This window comes from Odontesthes bonariensis, chromosome 12, assembly GCF_027942865.1.
Source record: "Odontesthes bonariensis isolate fOdoBon6 chromosome 12, fOdoBon6.hap1, whole genome shotgun sequence".
NCBI classification, from domain to species: Eukaryota; Metazoa; Chordata; class Actinopteri; order Atheriniformes; family Atherinopsidae; genus Odontesthes; species Odontesthes bonariensis.
In genome coordinates, this window is record NC_134517.1 from 19,219,101 (window position 1) to 19,240,714 (window position 21,614).

The 21,614-nt window shown below is 40.7% G+C and overlaps 2 protein-coding genes across 4 annotated transcripts in view; both read left to right on the forward strand.

Annotated features, from left to right (window-relative positions):
• LOC142396587 (poliovirus receptor homolog) overlaps positions 1 to 8,068 on the forward strand; it is an 89,640-nt gene extending 81,572 nt beyond the window's left edge. The window contains exon 11 of the transcript XR_012772548.1: positions 7,290 to 8,068. The gene's annotated coding sequence lies outside the window, so the exon portion shown is untranslated. The remainder of the gene's footprint in view (positions 1 to 7,289) is intronic.
• Positions 8,069 to 8,221: 153 nt separating this feature from the next.
• Positions 8,222 to 20,480, forward strand: gja5a (gap junction protein, alpha 5a). Of its 3 annotated transcripts, XM_075479491.1 has the most exons (3): positions 8,222 to 8,675; positions 8,814 to 9,339; positions 18,079 to 20,480. In XM_075479491.1, the coding sequence occupies exon 3, from the start codon at positions 18,118 to 18,120 to the stop codon at positions 19,267 to 19,269; it is 1,152 nt and encodes a 383-aa protein (XP_075335606.1). In that variant the 5' UTR covers positions 8,222 to 8,675; positions 8,814 to 9,339; positions 18,079 to 18,117; the 3' UTR covers positions 19,270 to 20,480. The 3 variants fall into 3 exon arrangements, with proteins under 3 accessions (XP_075335606.1, XP_075335609.1, XP_075335608.1); XM_075479494.1 differs by lacking the exon at positions 8,814 to 9,339; XM_075479493.1 differs by lacking the exon at positions 8,222 to 8,675 and having other exon boundaries at positions 8,727 to 9,339.
• The last annotated feature ends 1,134 nt before the right edge of the window (positions 20,481 to 21,614 follow it).

Here is a 21,614-nt window from a genome sequence, read left to right on the forward strand (position 1 = left end):
TGTTTAAGACAGACCATGCTGAGCCAAAGAGTGCGGTCCAACCACAGGCCCTTCAGGCCACTCACATGACCTCACTGCTTCGGTCTCTGTGCTCAGAGCCAATCAGATTTAAGCATGTTCCACGAAAGGAACTTTCGCTTATTTCACCTTTACCAGCCTCTAGAATCAATTTCTAAAAAGATCTGAGGCTTGAGGTAAGCTACATGGTTGCTTAATTTTCATTCATATTGGACCTGCAATGTCTTATCCAAAGTTGTGGCCAGCTTTCATCACAACCGTGCATTACTGCTCTTTCCAGTTATTTTACTATCACTCTTTTTCTCACTTTTATTGAACGATTACTACTTTAAAAACTTTTAAAACTATAAGGCAATGTTGAGCTGTTACGGTTTGACTGACAGGCAAATCACTCACATAAGAATAAATTAATATGATATGATATGATATGATATGATCAGTGATGCCGGTAACGCGTTAATTAGTAACGCGTTACTGTAGTCGGACTACTTTTTACAGTAACGAGTAGTCTAACGCAACTACTATTTCAAAAATAGTAGTCAGATTGAAGTTACTTATCTAAAACATCGTGCGTTACTATTTCTGCATTTCAGGGGAACATATATTTGGCTTTTGTCAACATATATTCACGATTATTACAACCATACATTTGTATTGAAATAATTTGGGATAATTTCGTTTTCTTATGAGTTATATCAGTGTCCGCGACGGGAGTGGGGTTCGCCTGAAGTCACTCGTTATTTTACATCTGCCTACCCAGTAAAACTGATCTGTCCCACTAAAATGTTAAACACCAGCGATATCATTTGTTACATTTTACTCACTTTCCCTAATCATTTTAAATAAATACACCAATCTAAACCACAGTTTTCATCAGTGCCTGTCACAGACGATAGTTGATAGGTTTAGCTATTCGTGCTAACTTTATAACATATACGTTTCAGGCAGTGCTGTGGAGAGGGCTAGCTAGCTGTTTATCTTACCTGGTCGCAATTGATGACTCAAAGATGACTTGTTAACGTCTTTGTACTGTATTACATCCTCTATGATATCTGAATGAGTGTACGGGTGTTTATCTATGTATACTTAGTCAGGTGTAGCTTTGGGTAATCCAGTAACAGCTGCAGTTGTAGGCGACTAGCATACAAACATTTCTGCAAAGCGACGGGTCTGACGATCAATCAGGTTTGTTTAAACTTTTATTGGTCAACGAGTGGATAAATGTGACATTTTTCGGTCAAAAACTTGACTGTCATACTGGCTTGGGCCAATAATTATCAGCAGGTTACGTGTTATGACCGTCCGTTTGTCTGCATCGCTGCGAGTGAATGACTGATGGTCACTGAATCACTGGTTACTCCACAGTTTCTCGCATAAATGCAACTGAAAGCCAAGTCATAAATACAGATACGGGTTTTGTTCTGATTTGTTTTGTAAAACCACTCCTTGCTGCTCTAATGCGGGACAACTACATGTTCAATATAACTTAAGTGTTACCGTAATTCATAAATAGATGCAATCAGAGTTAAATGCATGGAGTCAAGAATGTCTATTGTATTTTTTTTTTTAAAAGAAGTGTTTATGTTCAATTGAGTCAAGAAACGCTACTTTATTTTTTATAAGAAGTATTTAAGTTAGATTTAATGAAGTCAAAAAAGCATTTAATTTGTAATAAGTATTTCAGTTAAATGAAGTGAAGAAAGAGTATTTTGATTTTTTTATACTGTTTTTGTTTCATAAAACCACTTCTTGCTGCTCTAATGTTAGACAACTACAGGTTCAAGGGATGTTCAATATAGGTATTACTTTTTTACGTAAGAGGTTTTTTTATATTTTAAGTAAAGTCAAGAAAGACTGTCTTATTTTTTTTTATTTAAAAAACATGTAAGCCTATTTCAAGAAAACGTTTGCAAATGCCAGTGTCATTTTTGATGTTCCGGTTAAAATACATGTCAATAAAGTGAGTATTGGCAGAACTGGTAGTCATTTTCATGTTATAGGGGCGGGGGATCAGCCTCGGCTGAAAGTAACTAAAAGTAATCTAACTTAGTTACTTTTGAAAGCAAGTAGTCAGTAACTCAACTAAGTTACTTTTTAAAGAAGTAATCAGTAGTCAGTAGTCGGATTACTGTTTCAAAGTAACTATGGCAACACTGGATATGATATGATATAAGCAAAGGATTATTTTGTTTTGCTCACTTAAATCTATAATGTTTGTATTCTTAATAGATGTACAATTCCATTTGCCCAATAAAACTATAAACAACAAATATTTAGTTTTGTATTTCTGGTGTAGGCCTGGTTATACTATAATGTTTGGACATGTATTCTGTTTAGTCTGTTGTAGACAACGGACAAGGTGAATGAAGAGAAAATTTGGTTAGTTTATTTTGCGGCAGTCATGTGGTCATGCTCAAATCCGATTGGCTTAGAGCACTGGTCCACGAAAAGTGGATAAGTCACATAAGGGGCCTGAGAGAAGAGATCTGTAGTTGGTCAGTAATAGAGCCAAAACCAAAATGTCATTTTTTTTAATCAATTTAATCAATTTGTCTAATCAGCTGTACAACTGTTCCTTTCTTTAATTTCTTTAAGATAATTTCAATCCCGAGTTCGTCAGCGATAGAGAAGCAGTACAGAGAGCCTGACTGGCCTTTTCGTTTACTCTTGGCTGGTGACTGCTTGTCTCACTTCTGGTGGACCTGATGAACAATGCCGTCCTTTCATTCTTTGTTTGTTTTTCGGGATATATAGGGGGCATACGCATACACCCCCTTGTCTGTCTTCAGTCATCATGCAAACATAAAGCATATACGCAGGACAAAGTAAATCTGTTCACACACACACGCATGCACGCACATACACTGTGCCTGTCTGTCCTCGTGTCTCTGTTCGGTGGTCGTCCTGGGTGAAGGGTCTTGCAGATATCCCTCTTCCTGCATTTGTTTGGCTGTTCAATCTCAGCGGCTGCACACTGGGATGCTGTAACTCTGCAGTGGTGGTGGAAAGTGGAAAATATGGCATTAAGAGTCCATGTTTCCTTCGGCTCCTTCCACATCTTGATAACCTTGTTCTGGGTAGGGTGGGGAAGGAACTAACAAGGTCGACCACATGAGTTTTGTTTGCTTTCATTCAACATTCAATAATCTAATGAAAACTTCTGGAAAAAAACAGTGATTAATGATTGAAGGCCTAACTGATACTGGATATTCTGGGCCAGAGGTCTATATCCTGGTGATATAGGCCCTGACTTTATCTTTTGTTTTTGTTTCTTTGATAAAGCCATTTCGGTTTTTATTTGGGACATGCTGTGCCAGAGCAGGACATCAAATAAAGACAGTGAACTTACCAAAATCGTTTAAATGCAGCTACATATTACTAGTATAACCTTACATCAACAGCTCTACCCATGCATCAGCAAAACATGCATCAGCAAAACCCCCTGAATTGACATAAATGTACAAAGTTGTTTGTTCATTCTCATAATTGGGAAGTGTGAATTTAACTTGAATATCTGAATCTCACTTTATGGTGGTGATTTGAACATTTTAATAAACACATACATTGAGGTATCATTATAACTAGAGGCCCGCTGAAATACCGAACTATGCAGCAAAATGATCAACTAAATTGAAGCTAATTCGTATGTTGTTAGGGAGTATGAAGTCAAAATGTCTCCTGTGAAAGACAATGCTCTGTTTGCTGGTTGATGTTCTTCCACTCTCAAAGCAGGCAGATGGTAAAAGGATGTGTAGCTTTATGCTATATTTGGATTAAAGTGGAGTCTTTCTAATAGGCTTGCTGTGCCTCATCTACACTTGAAAAGGATGACATTCCAAGAACAGAGTACCTTATATCCATCAGAAATGTAAAAACAGAGGAAAACAAGAGACAAAGGTCTCAAAAGTAGCAAATGGACATAAATAAAATAACTGCTCTCAATTTAAAGAGTGGAGAGCAGATTCCTTCTACATGTTCAATATGCTCCGCAATAAAAAAAAACAAAAACACACGTGTTGCAATTTGACAGTTTCCATTAATCTTTCCAGAAGAGTTTCCAGTAAATGTGCATGAATAATCAAGCACAATTACTTTAATTGTGTTCTTAAAAGATTCGGGCTGCCGTTCCACACACAGGAGGAGAGAGTGCGTCACGACCACGCAGGGTCTAAACTTTCAGCCAAATAAAACCACAGATTTGTTGGAAATGATTTGCTTTGACTCTTGTAACCTTGCCATCGTGATCATGCTTCCTTGTTTCCTATCTTGTCTTTTCCTTTTTGTTTGTGTTTACTCTTTTTTTTCCGTTCAGCTCGGTTTTGTTTTGTTATCCATTCTTGTCGGGAAGTCATTGCAGTAATTTCTAGCCGAGTAAATGTGTCATTTTGAGGCACTAAATATCACAAAATCATTTGTTTAAGGCTAGAGTCTCAGATTGTGATTATGTTGCATAAAATGACCCACAAAACACAAAATGACGCTGCGATAACATGAGTTTGCATGTTATTCATATGCGATGATATTTGGCAGATGGAGCAAAGGAATAAAATAGAAACTCGAAGTGAAGTCAGAGCCCAGGGTCCATCTCACATTTTTTCATTGAGCAGCACAGTAAAACAAAGATGAACAAAGGCCAAACGTGGAAACTTTATTCTTTGACACGCGTAATAATAGATGTGTCACCTCCAGCATCAAGGCATCAATAGCTTATTCATCATCGATGCCTCCAAAGTGGGACAAAATTTCAGTAAGGGTCAGATATCATTTGGTCAAACTAACAGCTGTCATACTGTGAAGACTCATATGACACAAGTCTAAAATACATTGTGTCTGACTTGACTCTGCCATGTCGGCTCCTCGTAATCCCTCACCTGTTGGTTCAAAGCTTTGTCACCCTATAATGAGCAGACAGCACGGCTAATTATTAACTGCCTGCCAACCATATGTTCTCTTCTCTGGGTTTGTCATCAGATCAGCAGCAACAGGTTAATAATAACCTATAGTTTGTCAAAAAAGATGTTTATGGGAAGAGAGGGAGGACTGATGGCTTACTTTCTTTCACCTTGGTCAGCTCACTAATACGGCACGCGTCACTTGCCTTGAAAAACACTGTCAGCAGATTCTGTCTCTTAGTCAAGTTCTTTTCACTTTACTAAGAGCGAGGAAAGTTTTTTTTTTTCTGTCCGGTCTCACAGAAATACATTAAAAGACCGTGAGCTCTTGACATCATGTTACATGGTCGAGATCCATAATGTGTAAACATGTTGATCAGGCAGCACAGAAAGTATACATTGTTCAGGAGAAAGGTCCAGTCCCAAACAGGAGAGATTTTGCACACACTTCGTTGTGTCCACCGCAACAAAGTTGCGAACTTCCATTCGCACTGTCTCTTATGTGACAGCAAACACATTTTATTATTTTCTTTCACTGTAACCCATGCGGCCATCATAACCCTAACCCACAGAAAGGAACTGAGTGTATATGAGGTTTCGCTGGGCGTTTTGTAGCACATGTCCATCAAGCTTGGCTTGCCCCAGACTCGGGAGGGGGAGGGTTTGTGTCAAGAGCAGAAAGCAGACAGAGAGTCAGGCCGGCAGGCATCTGGGGAGGGTTGTTTAATGCAACCTGGCAGTTTGGGCTTTTTCCATCAGACAATCAAGTACGCTGACCCTAAGTTTTTAGAAATGCACATAAACACACGCAGTTGTTGTCTCCCTCTGCTGCTCTGGATCTCCGTGTCACAGACACAGACACATACATTCAGGCCTCATCCTGACCCTAGTGAGAAACTGTAAGTGATCAGAACAAATAAAGTCACGGAGCATCACTTTTCTGGTAACAATCAATGATTGTAGTTAAATTTCTAAATCCATACTCTGACGATGGAAATGTCAGAGTATGGATTTAAACAGATTAAGACTGTGTAATTAGGAATTAGCAACAGCTTTTCCGTTCTTCCTAAAAAAAAACTGACTTTAGGCCGGTAGGCATGTTGAATGCTCCTTCAGCTTTTGTATTTAAGTAACTGCACAAGTTGAACTCTTTATTAATGGCAAGTAACCTTTGTAAAGTGCAGCAGATGTTTTTAAGGAAGCATTTGGAGAGAAAGCCCAAATACATTTATTATAGCAGCAATAAAGAACAGAATTAAAGTAGGTCCTATACATCAGCATGTAGAAATACCCATATACTGTTATATATATATATATATGCATATATATTAACTGACAGGCATAGATCACAACACCTTAGCTCCTGGTCAAAGACCATGAGAGATTGTCATGAGATCCTTATCACTTAGCCTCTTGGTCTATTTTTACCTACAAAAACATTTTCTCTGCTCCACGGTCAAAGGCACAGTTGTTGAGGCGAAGAGCTTAGCCTTTCAGATCCCTGATTATGCCATCACACTGCCAGGAAGAGGAAAACTGAGTCAATCAACAAGAGTTGACATGATGAGAGTTTGATTGCGCTCAAGTTACAAGGCCAACGGAAATGACTCTTTAATGGACCAGTTTGACATTTTGGTGAAGAAGCTCGTTTTCTTTTTTTTTTAGCATAAATTAGACAAAAAAGACTGTATATGTATCATTAAATTATCAATTTAAACTTCTAAAAAATTTTGTTGAGCTTATAGGGACACAAGTAACACATCTCTACAAAAAATTCAGGGGTTCACAATTTAAGTTCATTACTTATTTCCAGTATGGTTTTTCACAAAAAGATATAATTAATGCAGGAGTCAAGACCTGCTTAAGAATAATCTATATAAACAATGCATAGGATCATCGTCAACAACAAAATATATATATATATATATATATATATATATCCACAAGCTGCAATTATCAGAGTTCAAGAGGAATCAAAATATCTAAAACCCCAGCATTGATTGACCTTAGTGAGGATAAATTTACCATGAGGAAAAATGACGAAATATTTGGCTGGCATAGCCAAGTCATCAGGGGATGTGGAGCAATGTGTTGACATGAGAAAAATTGGAAGATTTTTTATTGATTTAGTGTATTGTCAAATATGGTTTTGGTTATGTTTTTTTTTTTTTAAGTATTAAGAAAATGTTGTGCTTTAACTCTAGGTGGTCCCACACTTTTAAAGAGATGACGTCTCATTATTTGCTGCATTGTTTTACAGAAATTTTGGTTTGAACGGCCGAGGATGCTGTCAGTCATTAACATCTGATAATGATTTATTAAAGTTTAAATGGACAATGACAAAAGCATCCATTTATCCATTTTTCTTTGCTTATCCAGGACCAAGCAGATATCTCCAGACCTCCTTTCCCTGGCCACCTCCTCCAGATATTCTGGATATTCCCGGCTAGTTCAACCTGAAAAATGCTCCAGTGTGTGCTGGCGGTCTCTGCTTGACGAAGGTAATAAGATCACATCATCTGCAAAAAACGAAGATGCAGGAGCCTGCCAAGCTTGGAATCCTCCATTCCTCAGTTACAGCTGAACTCAGATGATTTATTGATTCAGTTAGTTTGTAACTTAGTTAATTAGCTGTCCAAAGAAAGGCAAGAGTAGTCAAAAGAAAAGAAAAAGAAAAATTTCTAAATATATCATTGTACAAACTTTAAAAAATGACATTATATGTCACAGATCCACTGACGTGTGACAGATATTTGCTTCACTGCACCTCAGGCAGTTCAGAGGCCTGCCACTTTATATTTTTTAGGATATGCCAAAACAATGCACTCCTATATCTCTACAAGGCTTTGTTAATATTAAACTATGACTGACAAATATTCTCTGGATAATTACCATCACTTATTTCAAATGGTGCTCACATATTTTAAATAATTCATCCACAGTGACACACTTACTAATTGCAATTAGTACTATGTAAGACTTTTTGTTTAGGCAAATAATCCATTAAATAACTCCAAAACAAGAAACTATACTAAAAACCAGTAAAAGAACATTTTGAATACTGTGAGCGTTAAATGTTTCTTGACAAAAACACAGATTTCGCACGTGATGTAATTGCCTTAATTAACAGAAATGGTGTAATGGTATTAAACTATGTCTGAACCCCTTAAAATTTTAAATAATAGATAATCAACTGATTAAAATTTGTGCTGAAAATATTTCTTTCTTCTACTACACATGTTATTCTACTGAACATGTGTATTGCAGGCTTCTATCCATCTCCCATGACAACCACATCCATTTTCATATACATGCAGCACATATCTCTACTACTCACCCTCACACGCTGATAAACACATCAGGGACTACTCTGAAGTTCATCATCTTGCCTAAATACACTTGGACATTCAGACTGGAGAAGCTGGGGATCACTGCCAAAGCCATGAACTTTGACCTGAACTACATATGTGTGCCCCAACCACATCATTACATCCACATGAACGCACACTGGCCCTTAGCAAGGATGAATTAAACCTAAAAGATTCCTATAATATAATGTGACATCTCTCTGCATGTGGACTTTGAAACAACGAGTCTCGTGCTGAGGCTAAAAACACATACAACAATCGGAATAGAGGAGGATGATGAGCTTTTTCTTTTTTGTCTGTGACTCTTTATTAGAATCCCAAACTTGAGGCATTGGTTTCAGATCAGGGGTTGAAGAGGAAGAGGTGAGACCCAGAGACGAACGGATGAACAAAGCAGGTACAGTGTTTCGACCGAAACCTTGTGACCTTCTGTGTTCACGGGCTTGTAAAGTTATTGATCTTCAAAGTTCCGCTAAAAACATTGCTCGTCTGAGCCGAAATGTATTTTATAGCCAGAGGCTCTATTCTTTGATAGGCACACAGACAACAGAGCTGTTAACTTGAAGGACCACACAGGAACGAGAAGCACTCTGGAAGTTTACTCTGAGCGGAATTGCCATTGATCTCAGAAAACAATTCCACTTCCCCTCCTGTTGCCCGGAGAATGCTTCCCAGCAAAAAATAGAGCACCAGGGATGTAAGAAGAAAGGGGGAGTGGGGAGAGGAAGAGGAGGAGATGGAGGAGGAGGAAGAGAGAGAAGGGAGGTCCGTGGGGGAAACACTCTTGTGATGCCCCTGCTATTCTTCTTTTGCCCCCTGTGTGGACAAATAACTTGGTGTTGGGACGACACAACGCTCAGATGCCACCCTCGACAGCCAGCGCCTGCTGATGTTCCCAAGAAGGAAGAAGCCCCTCTATCGCACTGTGCTCTTCTCTCTGCATCTTGACCATCCATTTGTTCACTTGATTTAAGGAGGGCCTACTCACCTCTCTTCAGGAGACAGATAAGGATCCCTTACCTGTACAGAATCCGCTTACGAGACAACAAGCAGAACAGCAGGTAAGCCACGTAGTAGAAATGTTAACAGTGATACAACCCGGTGGGAAAATCTCTAGCACATCAGCCGGTATTTTCAAGTGAATGACATGAGCATCCTTCTAAAGTAGCTGACTCAGAAATACTGAAGCCAAATACGGCAGACAGATAGTCGTGAAGTATGTGAGGGAGGGATGATATGCCAAAGAGCGGGGACGATGGAACAGGAGGCCTGGAATGCGTTAGAGTCCCCGTCCTACCCAGCAGGTACAGCTGTCAACCCGCTTGCTCTCATTTACTGTCATCAGTTTTTTTTTCCTCCCTGTCTCTCTTCCATCCTCATAACTCTCATTGGAGACGAAGAGTCAAACAAACAGCAGCACTGGGACCATAAAAAATAGAGCCACCAGGAATTTATTCGTACCGAATAACGACTGAGGAATTGTTGTCTCAGTGCTTACACATTAACTGGTAGTCAAAACTCTAATGTAATGCTTTTTTTTTTGTCTATACAGAGAAATTTAGCTGGTTATTGTTCACAGTAAAAAGAGCCAATTTAAGAAAGAATTCCATCAAAGGAAGACCATCAAGCTGACTTTAAGGAAGGTCTTTAGTTAGCATATGTGAACATAAGGAAGTATTAATGTGTGGCAACATCACAAAAGTGCTCAGTTACAGGTGTTACACTCAGAATGTTGCTTTAGAGAAAGTGGAGAAGCTCCAGCAGCTCATAAAAATAACCGCAGCGTTCAAAAAGTAACTAACCTACATGCTCTTTAGGGCTTCATGAGGGATTTAATGTAGACGCAGGATGTGGTGGACAAACCTCTACCGTTCTGCCTTTGCCTTCTCCTTGAGGTTTTTAATTGACCAATGATATTTTTCAGATCTTTTTTCAATGTATCTATTGTCAAAAATCACTATTAATTATAATTTGCAAATTAATGTAGTGATGATTTGTAATGTATCATTTATATCTTGTGTGTGTGTAGGAGCAGCACAAAGTTTTGGTAGAAGAAGCGTTCGTATCCTTTACTTAAGCACAAACTCCACCCTGTCAACATATTCCAGTACGAATGAGCTGCCTTCAAAGAACTTACTTTAGCAGAAATAGTGAGTTATTTTTAGCAAAATGCGATGCCTGTTCGTCACAGATATCTATGAGGGTTCTGGCAGAACTGTTGGGGTTGCATAAAGTTGTTTGGTGTTGAGATTTTGCTTCACCACTTTGTATATTGTCATTTATGTCATTTAATCTACATCAACATATTGTTAAGAAGAAAAAGAAAACATGACATTTCCAGCAACGGTTGAATCAACAGCTTTGAAACTTATTTTCTCGTAAATTCGTAAACCAAAAACTCAACATTGCTGTCTTGGCCAGGACTCGCTTGTAAAAGAGGCTCTTAGTCTCAATGGGATATTCCTGGTTAAAATAAAAGTTATGATAATCATCGATCCATTCTATCACGAAACACTTACATTTCACATTTGGAGGGACGCACTTCACTGGATGGGAAGTAACAAGTAACTAAAGCTGTGTAAAAGATCTCAAACAGTAAAACTACAGCGTTGCAGTCGATGTTAGTTGTTACAATCCGTCACTGTGTTTAAACTCCTGCCATCCTCCGAAAAACACATTTATACCCTAATGTGATTCTAAGCAAGATTAAAAATTGTAAACTTAATGAGTATCCACAACAAACCTGTAGATAAGATCATATCTACTTGTCTGAGTCTTTGGCAGTGTTTTATTTTTCTTTCTTTCAGCTAAACACTGAAATGTAGCCAGGGTTTTTACAGCAGTGTGGATCCCAACTCCCTACACAGTCGTCAAGAAAGAAAAAAAGAAAAAAAAGAAAAGATTTTGACACGATATATCAATGCAATATAACAAAAAATAACAAGCTAAACAAAAAGTGAGATTTATGAAGAATGTGTCTCTGAGCAGGTCCCATTGCCAAGGATGAATGTTTATCACTGACTATGAAGGTTTTCTTCGAAATTAAAGAGGTAAAAGTAGATGGAAATGTGGAAAACATGTTAATATGTCATTCCTCCAGAAATAGCAGCTATCCAAGAATTTTAGTGGGGAGTGAGTTACCCTGGATATCCCCACATGAAACACCTTAGAGCTGTCTGGCCACAGTGTTCCAGAGTATTGCCATATGCAGCTAAACAATAGATCATAACAGGGCTGCGGGTCTGTGTACAGTGGTGGGCAGCTGAACAGCCAGACAGCCATGTAAGGTAGCAGGCAGCATGTCGGCCCGCTGGCTTCTGCCGTTGTGACTGATGTAAGGCAGCCTGGATCCATGCTGGTCTGCACAGGGTGGCAACAGGTGACTCACATGAGTGGGGAGTATTCACCCCTTTATCCCACATTAGATCCACTTTGTAGGTCATACAATCCCTAACTCTGCCCACCAAGCCGCCATAGCTAAACTTAAACATTGCTCATTCTCAATTAGAATCCTCATGGGAGGGATGCACGCACAAATCCAGCAGTCCAGCAGCCAAACAGCTGCTGCAGCTCCAGGATTGACTCTCCGCACGTGTTGAGGTTCAAGTTCAAACGCCGTGCTACAAATATGACTCTTGAACTTCGGCTAAAGTGCAAGATGTTGCACTGATGAAAATAAATAAGCTGAGTTTCTTTTAGTTATTATCTCCTTCATAGCTCAGGAAACTTATAAACACATTAACCACCGAGAGAGTAAAAATAACCATCAGGGAGAATAACTACAGCTTGAGTATGTTTGGCATTCTCTACAGAGTTGTTGATGTCTGTTTCAACTGAGACTAACAAAACTTGTAAATGTATTAAATCAGGGTGCTGTGGCTGTTCAAGAGAAACATTGCTGAGCTGTCACGGCACCGCATGTAGCTCTGCTCCTGGCAGAGGACCGCAGCCGTTTGAATAATGCCCTCGGAGTCATTTAAAAGGAGACCCGAGAGCAAGAAAACATCCATAATCAGGCAACCAGCTTAAAAGAAAACACTAAGAGACATTTCAAAGCTTAGAACAAAGTAGGATTAACAAAAATAAAGAATGAAAAGATTCATTAAAAGTCTAGTTTGGGACAGTATTATGTAACAAAAAATCCTATTAGACAAATTGTTTGCAAAAAGTAACATGTGATTACGAGTACACCACTTTGTATCTGTAAGAAAGTACTCGTAGTACTTTTCTGTACTACTAACTAAAAGTAATTTCAGTTCAGGTTGGAGCAAAGAGATGCTTCACACCAAATATACCTTTAGGGTTATTCCAAATCAATTTACCCCCTTTTTTATTAAATATCCCAGTCATACATTCTTCCTCTTGTTCTTTTTTCCTACTCACACCACCGGGGACAGAGGAAGCAGAGAGACCTGCGGTCGGACAGGAATCCACCTGGCGGAGAGCGAACACACTCTCCGCCAGGTGGAGAGTGGAAATCAGCCGGCAGAGCGATCATGTCCACTTCGGGCTCTTGATGATCGCTCTGCCGGCTGATTTCAGGGCAACCATCCCGCGGTGTGTCCGCTCTCCGCCAGGTGGATTCCCCCTGAGTGTCCGCACCGCAGGGAGCTGAACACGGCGGGATGGCTCCGGCTGATTTCACCAGAGAGGAGGCAGGCGGACAGGGAGGCACAGACACAAGTTCCGACCGCAGGTCTCTCTGCTTCCTCTGTCCCCGCAACATTTGAAACTTTTCAGGTGAGAAAGTAGTCGTTTAGATCCCCAACGTGTTGAAAACCTGACAAAATACCGGCTGTTTACCATTTTGTTCCGACGAATTCGGCGCTACTAAAGCTAGCCGCAGTGAGCAACGCACTTCCGGTTATTTTGACAAAATGAAATACCCGTTGCCTTTTATCATAGGGAAAGCCATTACGTGCTGTTGTTTTGAAAACAGGAACTGAACCTACCCTCGTTGTAGCTAGCTTAAAACTGCCGTTTTGACAGGAAATGACGGTATGCCGGGTTGCCACCGTCCTGCAGTGCTTCTGTCTCGGCTTGTATGGTGTCGCGGGGCAACTGATTTGTCACTCACAAAACAAGTTGAATTGTTGCTAGATTCAGCCAGATTGAGCCCGAAAGTCGCTAGATTATTTTTTTTGTCGCCAGAGATGGCCAAAAGTCGCTAAATCTAGCTAAATTAGCAACATTGAGGCAGCCAGGAAAAACCATGGCACGTGTGACGTCACACGGAAGCCCCGCCCCCAGTCTGGAATTCCAGGAAGGTTTCCTAGCGGCAAATTCAAAATCGCAAATTTCATGCGTTTATGAAATGTTTTGGTGTAGAGTCCAATGATCATTATTGTTCCTCTGTGTATGTATTATCATTATGTATTGGGTGTAGTGTAAGCTTTCTGTAGGCCTTTAAGGATAACTCCTAAATATACAGAAACATTTGAAGATGTACTGCATGTAACTCTGCTCCTGCCAGAGGACGGTGGCCGTTTCAATTACGCCCTCAGTGTCACGTATGATTGTAAAAGGAGACCTGAAACAAGAAAACAACTGTGGAACCAGCTTTAAAAAAGCACTAAGAATATTTGAAGATACATACATCTTCAAATATATACAAATAGAAATTTGAATTATTAGTATGTAATAATACATTATTAGATTAAAATCATACGTTTAAAATAATGACATAATGATGGAAACAACTTCTGAAGGAAACAATTCCAATCAACGTAAAGCTGAATGAAAGCAGTTAGAGTAAAAGATAAGTTCAGGTCCAGTTTGAACCTCAGCTGAGCATACACGAGCCTCCAGAATCAAACTTTGTGACACTCCTTTATGAGCATTTTTTTGGCACGATTCCCTTCTTCAGAACATGTTAAATCGAACCGACATTTCGCCTAAGGAAATAACCAAGTTTCATACTACATTTCACATTTGAATTATACATTATATCATCAGGTCATGTATGTCACGATGCAGTGTGTTGAGCTTGTGTTGCTTTACATTTTGCTTAATCTCCCACAAATTCTCTTATGTACACATACACAACTGTGCTTAACGCATGACACAGTGTAACTACTGTTCCCTCCGCTGATTATAGCATAAACATGCCCCAATAACGGGAAGCAAGCCAAGGAAATGTATACCCCACCTTCTAATTGCCTGTGTGTTTATGAGGATAGCACGGAGCAATTATCCTACCCTACAAGGAGGATTCGGAAACTGGTAAAGATGGCTTTGAACTGAAAGTAGAGCTCTCTGCAGGACTGTTAAAGCCCTGCCCCCTGTTGCTACTGGCCTGTGAATACATTGCATGTTGTGGGTAGCCATCTAGCGTTTAATGAATTCAAAACAAAACTGTTTTGGGTCGTATTTCTCTTGTGTTTTCCGTCCGTTGTGTTTTAACGGATGTTCCGAGTTGAAAATGACTGCTGCGCCTGTGTCTGTTTTCTTGTTTTACGACACAGTTAAGATGATGACATATTTGAATATTTGAAACCAATGCTCCTTGTGTTACTGCACAGCATCAAAAACACAAGTTGGTGGTAGATAAAATGTTCGATCGAGGATTCTCTTTCCTCAGGCCACAAACTTATTGCCACAAACCCTCCCAGATTCTTGAATCGGAGTCACTGCCCTCTAAGGCAACACGAGGAGAGTCCAGCAGACTGGAAGATTTATTGTGCTGTTGCATTGTTGTGTGGCAAAGAAAACACACGGCATTTTTCCTGTCGTGTCTGCAGCGAATCACAGAAGCAGCTATCGCTTTGCGGTGATTCGGCGCAGTTGCTGCGTCTTCTCTCTTCACCCCCCCGGGCTGCCTGGCTGTGGTCCAGATGAGCTTAGTATCAGTACCTTTGATGGAAAATTCAATTCGGCCGCAAACAGTGAGTCCACTTTAAGCTAACCTTGAAGTGGTGAAATGATGTAATTCCTGGCTCGTGTCAACATTATGTGTACTTTCTAATTTAGTTGTTATTCATATTTCCATCGTAGATTTTGTTTCCATGGAACTCTTTTAGCTCACCAACAGTCACTGAGCAGGACACACACACACACACACAGACACAGAGAGTTCATCGGTGACATTTTGATCAACGTCAAACAGAAGTAAGTCATAGGTGCATAATGCCCCATTTGCGCATGCAGTTCACCAGTCTGAATACCTTATAACCGGATTGTCCATTACTCCTCCATTACTCTGCTACTGAGATTATAAACAAATCTGACAGCCGTGATGATCCACAGGCCAGCCAGAGCGCTCAGCAAAGGGCACAATGTATCACAGTAAATCCCTGGTTATTGCCAAAAGCAAAAGGTATGATAGACAACCAGTGGTTACGAAAAGGTGCTTTTAAATAGCAAAGTGGTTCACTGAAGAAGCTTGGCGGTAACCTCTGACCCTCTCACTCCCGCTCCCTTTAATGCTCTGCTTCGTTTGTCCTCCGGAAATCATATTGTTTAAAATTGCTTCCTCTGAACACAGGAACAGTTAGCCAAGGGAAGAAGACAGAGACCGCTGACTTTCACCAGCCAACCTGAACTCCACTTTGCCTGTTTATCCCAGAAAAAAAAAAAGAAAAAGAAAAGCTTAATCCTTCACAACTATATATGAATATTCCAGTAATTGGTGTATTTTATATGTGATCTGAGAAAGTGTAATAAGCACATAAAGTTGAATATGGTATCAGTACATTACTGAGGGAATGTTCCTTCATTTATATCATATATTACTTTGAGATTCTTCTGCGCTAGATTTGAGTTGGTAACATTGTTCCTTTTGTTATTTACAAAAAGTGTAGATGTTCATGTCTTAGATACGTAACATAGGCTTCAACAATGTAATAATGTCTTCTACTTTAGTGGAGGAACCAATGTGGTAGACTCCAGCTCTTCTTCTTCACCGATGCTAAAGTTGACATGTACCTTATAAAGAAGAACATTCGTTCGCAGTTATTCAAACAGTAAAAACAGTTTGCTGCATGTCCAAACCAAACCAAAGAACAGATGGCAAACAATAACACTATTATCCAAAAGTATTGCAGCGGTCTCCCTTATAGATCATCTTCTTTTCTTTTTTTTTAATGACTTTTCTGCCTCCCTTAAAACATTTAGGCTTATCATGACTGATCCAATCCAATAGGAGACTGTCATAGAGCTGAGCTTGAATTGGTTTACACGGTCTGCGCAGGTGAGGAAAGCCTGTTGTCAGTCTCAGCTGATAAGAGCGAGGCTGTTTTAATGTGCAACCTCCTGCCATTGTGCTGGCTGGACTCTCACTCCCTTCCTCCAGCTTTCAGCCTGTTTGTGATTTACTTCCAGTAAATATCATCAGCTCTATCCGTGCAAGGCTCTAAGCCAGTTCCCTGTGGGACTTGGATCCAGTTGGCCAAATGATCCCCAAACTATACCTGGTATTAGGTGTGTTGTGCAGAGCGAACTACATACCAAACAAGCTTTCCTATGCTTTGCATTGGCGCTTCGACCCTGGGAGTGAATAAAGGTTGGCTATCTCTTCTCCCAAATGTTGTCATAAGGGTGTTCTGTTTCCTGCTGCTTTTCCATCTTATTGCCTTATATATACTTGATAAAGAAACGTAGGGAGGAGAGACAGACAGAGAAACAGATGGTCATGGTCATGGACCATTTCTCTCTAACACATAACCAGTGTCAGCCATTCAATTCAAAGCCCTGCACAGTGGACTGAGCTGTTAACTTACTGGAAGCAGCCACTGTTGGATTACATTCAGAAAGGTAAGAGATGGTGAGAGGGAGCATCAGTTCTTCATTTTTCCACTCTTTGTGATTGTAGTGATTATTCTGTATATCATTTTGCCACTTTAAACACCATTAAAGCCTTTCAGAAATGTATACATTTTCCATAACCTCATCAAGTAGGGCAGTAAATTTAAATGTGTGACGTATTGGAAAAACCTGCCTCAGCCTTTCTTCCTCACAGCTCATTTGTCTTTGCATTGTAAAAGGGTGGAAGTCGCCACACGTTCGTGTGTTCATGCAGCACGTGGAAGTTGGAGGTCACCCCTTAATGGGTTTTCCTAACCTCTCAATGATGGCGGTCATTTATGGCACCCATATAGCTGTCCAGTGAACTGCCTTATAGGGTTATTTTCAGCTGAGACTCACCAGCCTGTCACCGCCATGTTTGGGTCTGACCCGGACGCTCGCTAATGCTTGGGTCAGTCATTGAAAGCGCACACATACTTTTACAGTGCATAGATGTAGAGATCTGACTGACGCCTCCCAAGAGATGGAGATCTGTAGGAGGGTTTTGGTCATCACGGAGAGGATATCAAAGCTGCTCCTCTGTTGTTGTGAGTGAAGTCTGCTGGTGTTGTCCTGCAGGCAGCTCAGGCCAGGTCACAGCACTAAAAGGACAAAGTCCTCTGGCACTGACTCTCCGCCTATGCGCCTGAGAAAAATGTAACACTCATAACATAATATTGAATCATTTCTCTTTGAACAATGTTATTATTTACTTTTGCATGACTCTTTAGCTTCATTTCCCTAAATTTCTGTCTCGCTCTGTCATGGGAAAATGGCTGTTCTCATGTCACAGTATCGAGTCCTCGAGCAAATCACAGACAGAGAAGCTATTTTTACGCATATGATGCCACACACACTCAGGTCATTGCATTCAGCAGGAATGTAGAAAACATACAGCTGCTTATGACTGATTATTTGTATTCTCCCCCCCCCATGCTCCCCTGCTCTCCACTTTGGTGACTTCACCATTTTCACCTCTGTTGCCCCCTCTTTTCACCTTTCCCATCCTCACTCCCCAGCCTCTGTGTCTCAGGTGTGTGCTTGGACTCTGAGCAGTGATGGGGGACTGGAGTGTTCTGGGAAATTTCCTAGAGGAGGTCCAGGAGCACTCCACTTCAGTCGGGAAGGTCTGGCTCACCATCCTCTTCATCTTTCGCATCCTGGTGCTGGGCACGGCGGCGGAGTCCTCCTGGGGCGACGAGCAGAGCGATTTCCTGTGCGACACCCAGCAGCCCGGTTGCACCAACGTGTGTTACGACAGCGCCTTCCCCATCGCCCACATCCGTTACTGGGTGCTGCAGATTGTGTTTGTCTCCACGCCATCTCTCATCTACATGGGCCACGCCATGCACACGGTGCGCAGGGAGGAGAAGGAGAGGAGGAAGGAGCAGGAGGAGAGGGAGGAGAGGGGGGAGGGAGAAGGAGACCTGAAGGGGGAGAATGAGTACCTCCAGCAGAAAGAGAGTGCAAAAAAGACGACATTTGATGGGTCGGGCCGTGTGCGCCTAAAAGGAGCGCTGCTGCAGACTTACATCCTGAGCATCTTAATTCGAACAGTGATGGAGGTGACTTTCATAGTAGTGCAGTATCTGATCTACGGGGTGTTCCTCAGGGCTCTGTACCTCTGCAAAGCTTGGCCCTGCCCCAACCCCGTCAACTGCTACATGTCTCGGCCTACAGAGAAGAATGTCTTCATCATCTTCATGCTGGTGGTGGCTGGCGTCTCTCTTCTGCTGTCTGTGATAGAGCTCTACCACCTAGCCTGGAAGAGCATGAAGAGGTGTGCCCAAAAAAAGATGGAGCAAAAGAAGAACCACACAGCAGTGACGGTGGCCGTGTCGGCAGCCATGGATTCTAACAATGCGCCACGACCGTCCGTCTCCTGCACCCCACCTCCTGACTTCAACCAGTGCCTGACGGCTCAGAACTCCATGAACCCCATGAGCGCCATTGCCTCTCACCCCTTCAACACCAGGATGGCGCTCCAGCAGAACTCAGTCAACCTGGCCACCGAGCGGGACCACAGCTGCAACAACCTGGAGGACGAGGAAGACTTCCTGAGGCTGAAATACGAACTGGCGCCAGCAGAGCTGCCCAACAGCTGCTCGCCGCTGCCGCTGCTGCACTCCAGCTGCATGAGGGACAAACGACGCCTGAGCAAGACCAGCGGGACCAGCAGCCGGGCACGCCAAGATGACCTGGCAGTCTAGATTCAGAGACTGAAGAGAGAATGAGAATGAGGGGGCTGGACTTTCAAAACCAAAGAGCGAGGATAGGAAGAGGAGTTTCAAAGACTCAGATACGAGACTGAGACCCATGAGCACGGCGATCCATGCAACCTCTAACGCTGAGGCCCGACTAAAGCAGACTAACTTTATGTCACCATTAGAAAGAGGCACTGAGATCTGTGAGGGGACTTTGGAAGCTTTATATGTGCGAGCTTTGCAAGCAGATAGCGAATCCTTGGGCTTGAAAAACACTGCAAAAAAAGGAGAGAAACAAGAACAGGGTAACAGGTGTGATACCTGACTATTGCACATTTTATGTTTTACTGAAGACCAGAGAGAAAGGGATGATGATGGCATGATGCATGGGTGTTGTTGATGAGGCTCCAGAGTTATTTATTTATATATCAAATAAATCACACACATCTCAATTATTCTGTCAATTACAGATTAACTTTTGATGGTGTTTTCCCAGGTGGTAAAAAAAAAAAAAGGTTGTAATGAATGAAAGCAAAGAGCTGATTTGGCATAAACTATAAAGGTGAGTGAGTGATTAAGATAAGTGCCTTACCAAGTGGGTGAAAATACTTATTTCTTCATTACATTCTTTTCAAGAATTTTTCTGTTCCTTGATCCACCAATGTGATTGACAAATGTATAATTTAACTAAAAAACATAAATGTGTAAGCGAAAGTTTATCCATCAGTCATATATTTGACTGGAGCCTTTGTGTGCAGATGTGTTGGGAGAATGTGGCCTGTTTTATTTTTTTGAAGCGTAAACAAAGAAAAGATATACAGGAAGGCTCCTGCTTGGATGCTGTAATGAGCAGCTTCAGCCACTAGGTGGCGACAATGCACTTGTATTTTTCCTTTTTAATCTTCTGGGGCCATGATGTAAGTATTTGTTCCTATGCAGTCTGTGTTTCAGTTGATTTCTTTGAATGTGTTTATTTAATTTTTTTTCTTCATTTCCACTGTTTAGCTCTTACTATATTCAGAATAATATAGATGAATAAACATTTCAAGTGGAAGTTAGAAGGTTCACAGTGTTGATCTGTAAGCAAACAAGACCTCTGCTCAGCCAGCTTTACATTCAGTGCATTTTTTTTTTTGGTTCCTTCATGCAATACATGTTGTCACTTACCTAAAGCAAAGCAATAAATCATCTACCATACAGTCTGCTGTGTTTTTCAGAAACTGAGTCGTATTATCTCAGCCTTTTTATTAAATTCTTTTTGCGCTACAACCTACAATAACAAGCATTGCATCCAAACTGTGTGCTGATTTCACAAATGCCGGGAATTATATACGAATTCAAGACAGAAAGAAGAGATTCAGCTACCAGCGTACTGTCTGCTGTCACCACACTCGGGAAGCCAGATTGGAGAAGATGAGCAATATTTACCCAAACAAAGACTGTCTCGTCTCTGCCAGGAGACTGAGCACCCATATCCAACTTGATCTTTCACAATTCGAAGCACTGAAATTGGAAGTTGTCGATGTTTCTTTTGTTGTTTCAAACGAATTCACTAAGTTTTGCTGCGGGGAGTACAGAACATTGAGAATGAAAGCAGTGGTTAGAATGACTCTGCACTCATATTCAGTTCAGTAAAACTGTCATGGGTTAAGTCTGCTCATCTTAACGATTTAAATATTTAACCAGAGTTAACATTTAAGCTGAATTTTTTTTTGTTTTGGGGGCTTGCTTTTTTTGGAATTAAAAATCTAAATGATTCTAGTGAATGTAAACAGCCATGATTGGGTAGTGATGAATCACATTTAAGTGCATAATCAGATTATTGGAAATGTAAGATTAGATTCATTGTCAAAAATTGTTGCATTATATTTTGGGTACATCTTTAAGTAATCTGATGAAGCACTTTATGATTGGGACATTTTTTTTAAGTCCTTTGCTTTGAAAAGTATCTGTGACATCTCCCGCAAGTTATACAATACACATATTTTTACAGTCACAGGGACTGTTTTGTTGGAGTGATTCAAGATGATCACCTTTTGATTTTGAATGCAAAACCTGCTTAATTTTCGTTGAAAACGTTGAATCATTGTGTTGTGAGAATATAAAAACGTCCTAACTGTGGCTCCATTTCTTTATTTATTCTCTTCGTTTCAGGTACCATATCATCCATGAATGTTCTTGAAGTAATCTGAGAGAATGTGAGGTAATCCAAAAGTATCACGATTAGGTCTTTTGTGATCCAAAACATTACTACAAAAAGAAAAAAAGGAAAAAGGAGCATTGAATAACTAACTGCTCAATGCAGATGCACTTTATGTCCTATAGAGGGCAGCAGTCCACTTTAATGCAAA

What these genes read in the sequence shown, in the direction of transcription:
- gja5a (XM_075479491.1), top strand. Translation starts at nt 18,118, where the DNA reads ATGGGGGACTGGAGTGTTCTGGGAAATTTCCTAGAGGAGGTCCAGGAG.